We start from the raw sequence: 15,451 nt of genomic DNA on the forward strand, positions 1-15,451 counted from the left end.
AATATTTCCAAGACAAGTGGAAATTTGTCTGAAATGGCAATGCATTACTAGCTGGTTTAATGTTTTGTTCCTTGGATGTCAGAGTGACATTAATATAAATTTATGTCATCTCCTCATGAAATCTATAAAGCCACATAAACTAAAATGAAAGTGAATAGACAACTTGGTGCTCATATTTGACTCTATAAAGTCAACTGCTTCGTCTTCCACTTACCAAATCCCTGTCATATCTTGGGGTAGATTTTCCTAGGTACAAGTGACAGTTAGAGGCTTAACTCCCATTGTCCTGGTAATCAGGCACTCAGGTATTAAATCAGCTTTTTAAAAAAAATAGTAAACAGCACAATGCTTACTAATGAAGAAAATCAGACAACTCAATTTGAGGCCTGATTTCCAACAATCAATCTTTTCTCCCATTTGACCAAAGTGACAGCATATTTAGCAATGCTGTTATCCAGGGATTGTATTTCACACTTGATTCATAGTTTCATAGTAGCTAGGGTCAGGAGGGACCTGAACAGATCATCTAGCCTGACCCTCTGCCACAGGCAGGAATGTATGCTGGGTTCACAAGACCCCAGACAGGAGATCGTCCAACCTCCTCTTGAATTTGCCCAAGTTAGGGGCAAAGACCACTTCCCTGGGAAGTTGGTTGCAGATTTTGGCCACCCTAATAGGCATTTCCATGGGTAAAATTCCCAACTTCATAGCTTTCCACAAAATCAGCCAAGTTTAAATGGACACCCATCAACCTATAAGTCCTATTTCTATACAAAAGTATCTCAGTAACTTCCAACAAGATAGCCAAGTTTGTAAGTTAGTCATTTTTCCCCTACTTGTACTTGTTATCACTTCATACTAGGGTAGATTCCTTTTCACTATGATACTGATGGATACTTCCATTTGGTCTTACATCCTAGCAAGCTGTTCATAATGCTTTCACATCCACCCACCCTTCCTTTCTGGAAAGTTCCTTATCAGCATTTGCAGGGCAGCAGAGCTTCAGATTTTCCTAAGAGTGTTTTTTAAAACTATCAGAGATTTGACTACCACATTTAAATTATGCTATTTCTGAAGTCTGATCAAATGTGAACTGCAGAAAATTGCTGCAGAGGTTTACTAAAACACCTTGAGGCAACATCAAGTGTCCAAAAAACAACAACAACAACAAAAAACCCCCAAACACACACACACAAAACCCCACCAGGATATTAAATACAGTATGTTTGCCTAATCAAGGCAATTCATGACATGAAATAATGCATAACAGGGAATCACTGAGCATGGGATGTGACAAAGGCACTGGACCATCAACACATGATCAAAACTGCAAAACTGGTAGTGGGTGATCTTGCTTAACAAGGAGCAATAACATTTTAATAGGGGTGCACCGATAGAAATTTTTTTTGGGTGATACTGATAGCTGATTTTTAAGGAGTCATATTGGCTGATACAGATCCAATTTCTGATATGCAGCCTGACAGCTTGAAGAAGAGTATCTGACTGGCCAGTCTGTTGTAGTGGAAGGGGCATGGTGGGGTGGGCAGATTGAGGCCCTTGTGGGGAGGGTGGGTAGGCACTCCCCAACTGGGCCACAGTGGGGCACAGGACAAAGCCACAGCTTGTCCAAGGAGCACCAGGGGGCAGCTCCTGCTGCTGAGCACAGCCTGTGAGGGCATATGGGGGGAGGGGGCCACGCCCCCGGATATGCATGGGACAAAGTGGGCTGCTGCTGAGGGCTGGGGCTGTGCCAGGCTCTTCCCAGCGGGGGCTGGGCCGGGCTGTGCTCGGAGTAGGCAGCGGTGGCACTGGGAGGCTGCAGGAGAGGGAGGCGGGGGGAAGACACAGCCCCAGCCTCAGCCTTCAGCAGCATCCTGCCCTGCCTTGAGTAGATCCAGGGGGCACACACCCCCCGTGCCCACTCAGGGTGTGCGCAGTGGTGGGAGCCCCCCTGCCCCACACTGCCCAGATGAGCTGCAGCTCCATCCCATGCCCCACCCTGCCCCTGCCCCATTCCCTCCCCCTCACCATGGGGGCCTCAATCTGCACCTCCCCCCAGTCCCTCCCCTCCACCCTCCCCTTCCATCATAAGACTTACCTCTCCAAGCTGCTGGGCTGTGATCTTTACCGCCTACATCCTGCGCTGTGGCTGCCCACATAGGCATTTAATTGGCCATGTCAGGCAAAAACAGCTGATAGTCAATTTTCTTTACGTCGAAGCCAATCCGATATCAGACCGATATATTGATGCACCTCTATATTTTAACCAATTGAAATGCATGATTTAAAATAGCGAATATACTGCATTGCTCAGTGAATTTTTCTAAACATACAATCACTAGAAACTGGAATATTTTTAAAGAGAATGTCAATGACCAGTGAAGGAGGGAAAGCATAGTGAAATACAGTAGAAATCCAGAGATTCCCCCTGTTCAGTAAGTCAGGAGCTTGGAAACAGCCACTAAAGGCTTTACATCCCAAGATATTGGCTCAGCAATAAGTTCTGAGCTCTCTAAGCTCTACAGTAAGTTCTTACAAATAACAGACTGAAAACAATGACACGCATTTTTATACCCTGCCTCCCATGTTGTGTGCTGGCTTCCATTTTTTTTTCAAAGCAGCTTGGTTCAACAAACTCAGTCTATTACGATTCATTCCAGACAAGTGACGGGCCCAGGAAAAGCGTCCAGTACCTATTTGAATAGTCTAAGGCCATCAAACCATCAATTTTTAATTTTTTTTGACTACTGGCTTAACCTTGTAGAACAGTGAACTCTGTGCAAAGGCCTTGTTGGAGGAAGAGATGGGAGCATTTTGAGTCTGAGCCATGAAAAAGGGACTTAAAAAAAGGGTGTCAGACAGCACTCCTCAGAAAATCAAGTGCCCAGGTAGTAGTGGCTCCTGGGTGCCAGTGCCAGCAGAGCAGTTAGCTGGCAGCAGCAGCAAGAGCTGTTGTTTTTCTGCTCCCTTACTTCCTCTGCCCCACCCCTAAGTCAGTGCTCAGGGTTGCTGCCCCTCCTCAGTTATGCTGCTGACAATAGCTTTCGCTCTCAAGTGGTACTTCAAAATCAGAGTCAAATGAGCCCATATTTAAGGAATTCCTCTAAGCCCATGTTCTCAGCATTCCTGGGAGCTGAGAGCGACTGCAGCCTAGTTTCAACTATTAAAAAAGCATGACTAAGCAAGTGGACTGACATTCTCAGGAGACCAGAGGCTCTGGTTTCATGGTATGAGAGCAATCACACAATGTCCCATTGTTATAAGACAATATGTACCCTTATAAGGGCCACCTGGTATTAAAGTGGCATCAGCTGCAAGGGTCAAGCTCAATGGCTGTTGAGTTGGCTGGGCCTGGTACATAAGCCCAGGCCCTTGAGCTGGGCCTTGGCTACTCAGTGCTTCAGTCTGCCTCCTGCCTAGTTCTCTGCTCCTGCTTACTCTGAGTGTCCTAGATTCTCTGGTTCCCAATTTATGGCACTGCCTGGATTATGTATCTGGATCCTGCTTATTGACTAGGAACTTGACTTGGACTCTCTGGTTCTGACTGTTTAGCTCAGCCTCAGCCCCTGGTTTGGATCCTCCTCTAGCTCAGGTATTTATCTACTCTTCCAGATTGCCTATGATCCAGTTCTTACATCCCACTCATCAGTGAAGGGTCTGAGCCTTGGAATAGGTCCTATAGACTCGGAGCTAGGAACAGGCTCATCCAAAATATAATAGCTCAGAAGCACATGGGATTCTCTGGTTGTCTGCAACTGACTGGGGTCCAACCACTCTCCTTGGATATCATCCATTGGCTGTCTGATGACTTACAATAACTGCTGTGGATTAGACTGAGTTAAACCAGTAATGGCCATAAAGTAAATGATCCTGTTTACATTCTCAGCAGAAAGGCCAGGCATTGAATGGCTCTTGAACCATTTTATTCTAGGCTACATAACAGATCATTTTGGGGAGCCTTCAGCCCAGGTGGTTTTCACATAGCTGCACATATCTATTACTTTTATTAACAAGTAAACTGTCCCCACCCCCATGTTACCCAGTTTTTAAGTTGTCAATGACAGAAGTTACACAGTACACATAATAAATAGGTCATGACATGAAGTATACTGAATTTTGGCTGCAGGCTGCAATACTACTGCATGTAAGGCACAGCATAGTACATGGCAGCACACTGCAAAACCCATTAATCTCTTCTACAGGTTAGAAGACTGAGATGGATTTCAGTGAAACATGGTCATCACTTGAGAAATACTGAGGCCTAATTTCACTGGGGCAATTAAGTAATTTATTTTTGCCTGTTTCCTTGTTCCCCTCTGGATATTTGTTGAACACTGTTTTAATAGGTTTGGATTCTTCTTTTACTTCAGCAGGCAGCAAACATCAGGCAGCTTCTGTGGCATCAGTATTGTTCCCCTGGAAACAAGTATTACTATCTAGGTCAGTGATACTGAGTCTTGAGTGGGCCAGGAGCAACATGACCAGCTAGTGTTAGCCAGAGTCGCAATCACACACACTTTACAGTTTTTGCACAATGATCACCAGAAACAGTACAGCTGTTGCACAATCTCAGGAGCAACACAATGCATATAGTAAATGACCACAACAAACCCCTGTACCCTACCCTAACACTAGGGTGTAGTAAAGCCCACACTACAAAAGTGAGCTTTAGATAGACTACAAAAGTGGGCAGACGAGAATAGGATGGGGTTCAACGTAGACAAATGCAGGGTGCTGTACCTTGGGAGAAGGAATGAGCAGCATACGTACAGGCTGGGGAGTTCTCTTCTTGAAAGCACAGAGGCGGAAAGGGATCTCGGAGTCAATAATGACTCCAAGATGAACATGAGTCGCCAATGCCAGACTGCAGCCAGCAAGGCTAGCCATACCTTGTCATGCATCCAAAGGTGCATCTCAAGCCAGTCCAGAGAGGTGATACTCCCCCTCTATGCGACTTTGATCAGGCTGCAGTTGGAGTACTGCATCCAGTACTGGGCGCCGCACTTCAAAAGGGATGTGGCCAGCCTGGAAAGGGTTCAGAGGAGGACCACCCACTTGGTGAGAGGTCAGCAGGACAGGCCCTACGAGGAGAGACTGAAGGACCTGAACCTGTTCAGCCTCAGCAAGAGAAGGCTGAGGGGGGAACTTGGTGGCTGCCTACAAGCTCATCAGGGGGGAAATCAACAGCAAATAGGCAGATCTCTTTTCTCCCCAGCGCCACCTGGGGTGACGAGGAACAAGGGTCATAAGCTGATGGAGAACAGGTTTAGGTTGGAGATCAGAAGGCAATATTTTACAGTTAGGGTGGCCCGAATCTGGAACCAACTTCCCAGGGAGGTGGTCCTCGCCCCTACCTTGGGCAAATTCAAGAGGAGTTTGGACGATCACCTGTCTGGGGTCTTGTGAACCCAGCATTCATTCCTGCCTGTGGCAGGGGGTCAGGCTAGATGATCTGTTCAGGTCCCTCCTGACCCTAGCTACTAGGAAACTATGAAACTAACCAGAGCCAGTTACAGCTTGGGGACTGTGGTTCTGGTGGCCCAGATTCAGAATTATAACTGTAGCAAAGGGGAAAAGGTGACTGCACCAGAGGGGTAAGAGGAAAAGGTGACTGCAAGAAAGCTGTTTGAACAGAAATCAATCTGCAAAAAATATGAAAATAAGATAAATGTGATCTGTGTATCAATTTGTGCATGTACAAAAATTCAAATTCTTAGCCCGGCTTTTCTCTTAAGAACCTATGCAGACACCTCCTAGATAAAACCCTCTCACAAAGCAAGGACTAAAATCCCATCCCTACACCTCCAAAAATCTCATCTACCCATGCTAGCACCCACCTGTTTGAGGATCTCCTCTGGCAATTACTAGATTACTCATTCACCAGATGTTCAGATACAATGGGTTCATCTTAAAAAGGAAAGGAGAAAGGTGTGGTTCAGTAATTTGAGATCAAGAATATGAGATCCTTAGCTGTAATTCTATGTAACAGCTCCTCAGCAGCCTCAGGCAAGTAATTTTAGGCCACATTCTGCGTCCATTACGCACTTGAAATACTCTTTACATCTGCAAATAAAGAGACTGGTACAGGTATGCATTCAACTGAATGAAATGGACTGCAATCAATCCCACCTTGGACACGGTGCTGAACTGTGAAGCCTCTTCCAGCTCTACTTTCCTATGATCCTGTAATTTACACAAGAAACTTGCTCAAATACACTATTCCTTTCTATTTAGACTTGCTCTCTGTAAGTCCATTTATCACATATAACAAAGTAAGCTATAAACGATAAAAGCTCATGCCTGTGTTAGTCTATAAGGTACCACACTGCCCTACCTATGTGCAAGTAATTACAAAGAATAAGGTCATTCAAGTACTGCTCTACATAGCAACTGAAGAATCAGGCTCTTAACTTTTCAGCCTTGGTTTCAGCATGTGGAAAATGATATTTATGTTGACATTCATTTTGGAGATCACCCTTAGGATACTGGAGGGCTTAATATTTGTGAAGAGTTTTGAATAAACTCCTGTAAGAACTAGTAATGCAGTTATAAACAAATGTTTATTTTAAATGTTGTAGTAGAGCTGGGCATTGTTATAGCTGTGCTAATCCAGAGAATGTGCAAAAAGCAAGGTATGTTTGGTCCTATCTTTTATAGGACCAACTATATAGTTGGGAGACAAGTTAGAGAAGCTTTCTGGCACAAGATGTCCTTCCACATTTAGCTTAGGCTGTGTCTAGTTCTTAACACTAGGTAAAACAATTACTTTTGTCTAATGCAGTTAGGTAAATAGTTATAATCAAATTTAAAATTTACCAAACAGTACCAAGTCAGAGGACACTGGGGAGCAAAGGCAGCAGAGAAGCAGGGGCTTTGCTGGAATTCCTGGCAGATTACTAGTCAGAGGCCCTGGGTTTTTTTCCCCTCTTACTCCAGAGCCTCCCTTCTAGCTACAAAAGAAATAATAGTCTCTGGTACCCCAGAGTCTTCAGCTGGCTGCTTCTGTGTGGGGCTAAGGAAGGGTTCTCCATTTTTCTACCTCCCAAGTTTAATTTATTTGTTCCTTTGAAAAAAAATGGCTATGTTGTCTGTATCTGGTACATAACTTCATCCAGAGACACCACACTAATGAGGCCATTCTTAACCATTCCAGTTATGCTCACAAGGGATAGGAATAGCAGGAATGAAATGGATGAGAGTCTTGTTAATAGCAGCAGAACAAAAATCAGTAGCAGCACAGTAACTGCAGCTTTTCATCTGCAGTCCCTAGATGAGGCCATCATGTCATTTTTGTTCCATCTAGTAGGTTATCTCCACCTACTAAATGGAGTAAAAACCCCTCACTTCAGAACACAGCATGTTTAAACTGTACAGAGGTTGATTGCTTCGGCCTCATCAATCACACAAAGAAAGCTGGTAGGTGGACTTCTCAAGCCCTGCTTATAATGAACATCAAGAACAATATTTGATTATAGGTGGGAGGGAAGCTTGTAAGACTGGTCTAACACATAACTCAGCCTGATTCTCTGTATACTGTAAATAAATTCTTAACATGAATACTGCTAAGCACATAGTAGTTTTGCCATTGTGGTAAGGTTCACAGCTCTCCATCTATTAAAGTGAATACACCAGCCAACAACATAAGATCCTGCAATATCCTTTAACCTTTTTGTGACCATATGTTTTAAGGAAGTTGCCCAACTCCTATCTTTTTCTAATGAAATCTTCTTGATTTAAGACTTGTCTGCTTTTGCACTTCAGAAACACCCTCTATTAGAGGATTCCAAAGCAGTCTGCAAACAGTCACAACATTTACTTGCTCATTTTATTGGTTGGGGGGGGGGAAGGGGCAATGGAAGTAAAACAGACAGGTTTAGTGATTTGTTCACATTTACATAAGAAGTCAGCCAAGCTGAGGGCCTAAGAAATTCTGATTCCCAGTCCTTTTATAGCCACTAGACTGAGTTGCATCCTAGTTCGTAACTTCTGCTATGAACATGATCTTCCCTGGAAGTTAGGTATTCTATAAAGGGGACTTCAGACAGGCATCTAATTACATTATTTCTGCTGTAGTCAAACTTAGAGGAGTCCTGCTCACAAACCAAGAATCCATTGTATTTGGTACTGTACAAGACAGAAGAAGTATACTACCCAGCCTTTATATCAGCCTTTTCATCAATGGATCTCGGAGGCCTTTACAAAGGAGATGAGTACCATGGATCCCATTTTACACGTGGAAAAAGCAACATGCAGAGTGGTGAAGAGCTTTTCCTGCCCTCACCCTGCAGAACCACAGAAGAGCCAGAAATAGAACCCACACCACCAGTCTCTCCCCTTCATAAGGCCACACTCCCCAACTGCCCCAAGGTTCTTACATGACATTTGATTCACAAAAAGAAATGAAGAATAAGGAAATTTCTTACATTTGTCATTTTGATCAAATTGGTAGAAATAAACTACTTGAGGAACACAAATAAGCTTGCTAATACTGAACCGCATAAAACAGAGTTCACTTGCTTGGCCACTTCTGAGTTTGGCTGCTATCACAACCGTACATATTTCAATCTGTAATTTTCTACTTACCATAACTGATACCAAGACCTTAGTGGAATTTCAACTGTGTATATTGACATGAATCTCCCCAGTTCCGTAATTCTAATATGGGGAGCTGGCCAGGAAACATTACAACATGTGGTTCCAACTTGCCCAAACCAAAAAATAGAACATGTAACCATAGAATTAATTTTGTATGGTGGTGTCCACCAGGCAGACTGTAGTAAGAGTACTGATATATAGCCCTTTCCCCTTCCCGCCCCCTCCCCGTGTCATTCTACGCCTCCTGTTCTTCTATGCTATTCTTGTAAGCTCACTGTCTTCCTTCAAAGCTCTATTCAGTTTTATTTTAGCTTCTATTCCATCTACTCTCCACTCCACCCTGCAGTGGTTATTGTCATTCCTGTACTTCAGTATTTATATTACTCTTTGCAGGGAACAAAGTTAAACTGGTTCCTACCCTTGTAAAATAATGCTCTCCTTTGTGGTTCTACTCTTCATCATCCATCGTTCCTTCATGTTGCCCAGCTCTCTCCCACCCATCCACCCTCAGCTCCTGCCTACTTACCCACATCCCCAGGTGTAACTTGCACTGCTTTTGTACAGCCTAAAATACACAGGGCTCAGGAATGGAGAAATATGCAGCTAACTAGAGGCAGCTGACATATTAGGTAGCTATTACTGTGACTTGCCTCTAGGAAAACAGGTAATAGCCTGCTTGCATTTACAAAACATCTACTTCAATATGGATGCAGACTGATAAAATCTAAACCAGTGCAGTGAAACTTACACTAGGCATGTATAAGCCCTGATTCTTGCAGGTACAATTCTACACCTGTTTGGAGAAAGCTACCCCATTATTGGTGAATGTACAGTCTTACCATTACCCTTTTTAACTCCAGCGTAAATGTCCACTGCCTGCAGTCTACCTCACTATGATCTACTATTCAGCACACTTGTGTATGTTAGTTTGAAAAAGAGCTTTCAAACAAGAGTGGTGTCTTGTTAAATTTGCAAGAGGTCACATATACCTATAGTACAAATAAATTTGGTGGAGACTCCTCTTTATAATCCATTTTAACTTGTATAATCTCACCAAGTACTGAAGAGCAAATTACCATAGAAAGACTGAAACACTGCTGAAGAGCCCTATTATAATTATCTGCCTCACTAGACAGTCTAATCACATTTTAAAATACATGAATCACTACTCTGGAACCATGTGGTCTTCTCACAGTAGACCTATGAGGTCATCCTAAAACAAGAGAGATCTATTTTTACAAAATTTAGAAGTTAGATTATATATTTTAACCTTATGTTTTGCAATATTAAAAGATTTGCAAGTAAATTAATACAAAACTAGATCCTGTAGATGTAAGCTGTTTGAGCAGCCGTATTTTTAACAAAAATTCATCACTTCCTCATGGTGAACATACTTAGTTTAAACCTGAGTTAAATAACTCAAAAAATTCAAATACTCATGCATATGCATTCACTGGATTTTTTTTAAAGTCTACTCTCTCCAAAAAGTTGCCATTTAAACCACTACAGGACTGTCCTAGTGAACAAGAGCTAGATAAAAATGGATTACTCCCATCTCATTTCTAGCAAAATGAGATAAATGCAAGCACACAAAGGGTGCTGGATGAATTTTCCCTTTAGTGTTAATAATCTGAAGGGTTCCATTTTAAATCCAGTTAACTTCCTAAAAGAAGCAGTCAATTTCAGGTAACAAAATTGTCTTGAAGCCCCCCTGCCAGTTTTTGTAAGTTTATCTGATTTTGAATGGTGTTTTTTCTCTACTCTGTTTAGGACTGAGGAAAGCATACAAAATAAAATATATGAAAAGATAAGTTTTTTTCTGTATAATCTTGCAGTTCAGATTACCTTGGCCAGTAATCATACCAGTTTGTCCATCCCAAGGGTGCTCAACCTCTGGCCCATAGGCCAAATGAAATCTGCTCTTCAGGGCTCCCCGTGATGGCAATACTGCCATCCCTCCCTGCTGCCAAAATCCCAAGCCCCATGGGGCAGGTCAGAGCCTGCCCCGACGGCTGAGGTGGATGTGGTCTACCTGGACTTCAAGAAGGCCTTTGACACTGTTTCTCACCCCATTCTCATTAAAAAATCTAGGAGACTGTGGCACTGATACCTACACAGTCAGATGGGTGGCAAATTGGCTTGATGGTTGCACCCAGAAAGTGGTGGTGGACGGGTCATTTTCGACCTGGAGGGATGTGGGCAATGGAGTTCCCCAGGGCTCGGTCCTTGGGCCTGTGCTATTCAACATCTTTATCAGCAACTTGGAGGTGGGCGTGGAAAGCACGCTGTCCAAACTCACTGATGACAAAGATGTGGGGAGATGCAGGCACACTGGAGGGGAGGGACAGAATCCAACTAGATCTAGACAGGTTACAGGGGTGGGCGGATGAGATTAGAATGGAATTCAACGCAGACAAGCGCAAGGTGCTGCATCTAGGGAGAAGGAACCTGCAACACACCTATAGGTTGGGGAACACCCTTCTCAACAACAGTGGCTGAAAGGGATCTTAGAGTCATTGTAGACTCCAGGATGGACATGAGCCGCCAATGCGAGGAAGCGGTCAGTAAGGCTAACTGCACCTTGTCATGCATCTACACATGCATCACACGCAGGTCCAGGGAGGTGATCCTTCCCCTCTATGCAGCACTGGTCAGGCCACAGTTGGAGTACTGCGTCCAGTTCTGGGCGCCGCACTTCAAGAGGGATGTGGCTAACCTTGAGAGGGTCCAGAGAAGAGCCACTTGCATGGTTGGGGGGCAGCAGGGCAAGCCCTATGTAGATAGACTAAAGGGCCTGAATCTATTCGTCCTCCACAAGAGAAGACTAAGAGGGGATCTGGTGGCTGTCTATAAACTCACCGGGGGGGGATAAGCAGAAAATAGGTGAGGCTCTGTTCCCCCAGGCACCACCTGAGATAACAAGAAATAACGGCCACAAATTGATTGAGAGTAGGTTCAGGCTTGATATCAGGAGGCATTACTTTACAGTTAGGGCTGCCTGGCTCTGGAGTGGGCTCCCAAGGGAAGTGGTACTCTCCCCTATCCTGGGGGTCTTCAAGAGGAAGTTGGATAGATATCTGCCTGGGGTATTGTGATCCCAGCACTTGTTCCTACCCAGGGCAGGGGTTTGGAGTTGATGATCTGTTCAGGTCCCTTCTGATCCTAGAAGGTATGAGCCAGGCCCCAACCCTCCCCCAACACAGCCAGATCAGGCCTGGGTCACACCCTCTTCCCTCCACTCAGCTAGGCTGGGGTCAGGCTGCGGGTCCTTCTGGTAGTACATGCCCACACCCCCTCCTCCTGTGCAGATTGTTTACCGCAGTTGTATCATGTCAAGCCTGCTCCCCCCTGCCCAGCCAGGCTAGGGACAGGCAATGCCCCTGTCTTGCTTGTACAAGGCTAGGCCATGCCCGTCCAGCCAGGTTGGGGCCTGGTCATACCCCTCTCTCTGTGTGACTGGACTGTAGCCAGGTCATGCCCCTTTTCCCACGAAGGGCCAGGCTAGGGCCAGATCAAGCCCCTTCTCCCCACTGGATCAGGGCCGGGCTGCCTGCACCGCCTTCTGCATGGCTGGAGGGAGCCTCAGGTGATGGATTGGGTCCACCAGCCAGAGCCAGACCACGGAAGGAATCAGGCACTACCAATCTGGCCTGCTGAAAACAGGTTGAGCATCACTGGTCTATTCTGTCAGAAAACTAAGTAACCCATCAGTCTAGCATGGTTAAGGAGTACAAGTTTCTGTGGCCAAAGGCATGCAAAGAAACTGTGTGGTACCACCATGTTGAGCCACTTTTTACTTCCCAACCCAAATGTTTTAGCTAGGTGGACTAGGGGCTGCCTTTATTATACATCCAGGGAGAAAGGTTCAAATTCATACTTTTTAGCTGCGTAGTTAGATGCATTAGCCACTGTACGATCCAACCTCTGATCACACCAGAAAAATGCATGAAAGAGTAATAGTTTGGTTGATAGCATCTCCGTGCTACTATCACTTAAAAAAATGAATTTTAACTAGATGCTACCCATGTAACTATGTATTGGAGTTAAATGTAAGGTCTGTAAATTTCATCTGCATGTTGCATTTTACATCACATAATATTTTAATAAAGTATTAAAAATATGTAAGCATGTGGCATTCATTTGCAATTTTGATGTAATAGGTTACCTGTTTTTCCTCCTCAGGCATGTCTTTTTCCAGCTCTAGTAAGTATTCTTCATCTAATTCGGTCTGTTTCTCTGAGGAATCTTCATTGTTCGTTATCTTCTCTTCTTCATCTACTCTGGGCACCTTGCCCTCAAAGGATTCAGGACAGTCATGAAAGCACTCATCTGTTGCTCCAGTTTCCTGGGTAGCAGACTGCGTATCTCCCCTCTCCAGACTCCTTCCAAGGCATCCATCTTTGGAGCCAGCTGTCACGGAATCGCTGCTGTGATCAGCAAGCTTCAAGCGATGGAGAGTTTCCTCTGGGGGCCTGGAATCTTCAGACTCTTCCATCTCTGAAGCCCCGGCCACTGCAAACAAGAGAGGAACAATGATCCACAGGGTGCCCAGGAGACAGAACTTCCTTCTGAAGGATTTCAAAGTACTTGGTAGAGACTAGTTTATCCTCATGACACTGGTCGGCTACAGTAGAGCGTTACCTACTTTGATCCATGGGGAAATGAATATCTGGCTGCTAAAGCAATTTGTCCAACTGGGCCCCATGAACATGTGCATGTGAGAATGGTGGCCCCAGAGGTCACATAACACGCTCCCCCCAGGCTAAAAGTCCAGCCCACAGGTTGGATCCAGCCGGCAGCGGACTCCATTTCTCAGCAACCCATCTGCATGGCTTGGGCTGGTTTCCGTGGAGACTGGCCCTAGCATGTTGGCAGGCAGCAGTGGTGTCAGCCTCTTCCTGGGGCGGGAGGTTGAGGGGGAACTGTGCTGCAGGCGGGAGTGGGGCAGGCAGAAGTGGGGCAGGCAGGGGCAGTGGTGCCACTGGGAGGGGCGTCTATGGGGGGCTACGGGGAATTCTGAGGTGGCTACAGCCCCCTCAAGCGCCATCCCAGCTGGCAAGGTGTGCAGCAATGTGCAAAGCTGCTTTGGAGCCCGGCTGGGATCTTGCAGCTGTGACAGTGTGGTCCAGAGCCGAGGCAGAGCTGTGATCCACTGCTTGCAAATCCCTACCCAGAGCATGGAGACTGCAAGTTGCGGCTCTGCCTCAGCTCTGGACCACTGTCACTGCAAGATCCCAGCCAGGCTCGCAGCTCTGCACCCTGCCGCGCACCCTGCCAGCACTGTTGGGGACAGTCTCCATGGAAACCCTGGCCTCATGCTATCACAGCAGGGGTACTGCTGAGGTCTCCATGGAAACTGGAAATGGAGTCCGGCCACTAGGCAGAGCCACCACTTTGCCCACCCCTGCCCCAGGGTGACCACCCATTCATAACTGGGCAGGACAGTCCCAGAATGGAAACCTCCAGTCCTAGATCCAGGCTGCATGATGCTGGGACACCACTGGTCCTGGATTCTCAGAGTTGTGCAGGGATCTGTGGGAAACGCCTGGTTTCCCCTTGCAGGCTGGCAGTGATTCAGCCTGCAAGGGCTGCTAGGAGTGGGATGCTGGGGGGTCCACGTGCGTGTGTGCACCCGCACACGTGCCCAGGAATACAGACAGGCGGCGTGGAGAACAGCTCCCTGCAGGTAAGTCTACAGAGGAGAAGGGGCATAAGGGATAGATCACGGTCCTCCTGGTGACGAAAGGAGCAGGCCAGGGACTGGGGGCACTGCCCCACCAGGGCGGTGCGTGAGGCTGGGGTGTGAAGCAGGACTGGGCCACGGGCAGCTCACCCAGGGGGCATGAGGCATTGGGGAGGGGGGTCCCACTGCTGTGCACAGCCCCCGGGATCATGGGGGACACGTCCCCCCCCCAGATTTGTGCACGAGGCGGGTGCAAATGCTGCGGCCTCAGGGCTCCCCGCCCGCTGCCTTGCCCTGGGGAGTCTGTGCCGCCGTGACGAGGCGCCCCCGCCCGCAGCAGCGGGGGCGGCGGCGGGGAGTTGTGCCCCTGCTGCTCCCGGGCGGGCAGGGGGCGCGGGTCTCCCGGGGCAAGGAACCGGCGCCCGCTTCCCCTCAGCTGCAGCCCCGAGCCCCCCACCGGCCCGGGGCCCTCAGGCAGCGCCCGGACCCTGCCCGCGGCGCCGCAGCCCGAGGCCTAGCCCGAGGCCTAGCCCGAGGAGGCCGTGCCCAGAGGCCGCCCCGGGGACCCCAGCCCGGCCCAGCCCAAACTTCACCGAGAACCTGCTTCGCCCCCTCTCCTGCCGCCACCTGTCACCTCCGACCTCCCGCAGCAGGGTCACTTCCGGCTTGCCCCGGCCAATGGGAGCCTGAGGCGCGGGGCTCCCCGGGAGTTGTAGTCTTGTCACCGTCCACTCGTCACTTCCGGCAGAAGCGAGTCGCTTTCATCGGCACCAGGCGGGGATTGGGGTGGATCTTGAAGTCTGTGAGGCGAGTGGGTGGGGTTAGGACGCCCGGGCCAGGCCCGAACGCGCGGGTGTCGTTAGGGGCCGGACCGGGCGCTCCTGGAGGCAGGATAGTGTCGGTCCCTGCGCTGTTCCGTACGCCCTCCGCACTGGGCGGCGCCATCTTGGGTGCCCGCAGGGGCGGCCATTTTGTGTTACGGAAAAGGTGGAGACCGGGCGTGCGCAGCCTCGCTCCTGCCAGTGGCTCAGGCTCGCCCCTCCCCTCCCCCTCCCAGCCCCGCCCCAGCTCTGCCCGGCCAGTTCAGCACGTACTGGAGGTGGCGGGGCCTGAAAATAACGCGTTTGGGGCCTGTAGCTTGTTTTCCAGTTGTTTCCACTTTTTTTTTTCTTT

The 15,451-nt window shown here is 47.5% G+C and overlaps 1 protein-coding gene across 14 annotated transcripts in view; it reads right to left on the bottom strand.

The window, feature by feature from the left end:
• TTC1 (tetratricopeptide repeat domain 1) overlaps positions 1-15,165 on the bottom strand; it is a 109,799-nt gene extending 94,634 nt beyond the window's left edge. For 3 of the 14 annotated variants that reach the window (XM_059733491.1, XM_059733492.1, XM_059733493.1), the window contains exons 1-2: positions 14,056-14,824; positions 12,761-13,107 (exon numbers count right to left, since the gene is read on the bottom strand). In XM_059733491.1, the coding sequence (XP_059589474.1) occupies positions 12,761-13,107; positions 14,056-14,080 (372 nt within the window). In that variant the 5' untranslated portion in view covers positions 14,081-14,824. Of the gene's footprint in view, positions 1-12,760; positions 13,108-14,055; positions 14,833-14,871 lie in introns of those variants that run through there. The other 11 variants (XM_059733484.1, XM_059733485.1, XM_059733489.1 and 8 more) reach the window with 10 other exon arrangements.
• Between the last annotated feature and the right edge of the window lie 286 nt (positions 15,166-15,451).

This window comes from Alligator mississippiensis, chromosome 9 (assembly GCF_030867095.1).
Source record: "Alligator mississippiensis isolate rAllMis1 chromosome 9, rAllMis1, whole genome shotgun sequence".
Taxonomy (NCBI): domain Eukaryota; kingdom Metazoa; phylum Chordata; order Crocodylia; family Alligatoridae; genus Alligator; species Alligator mississippiensis.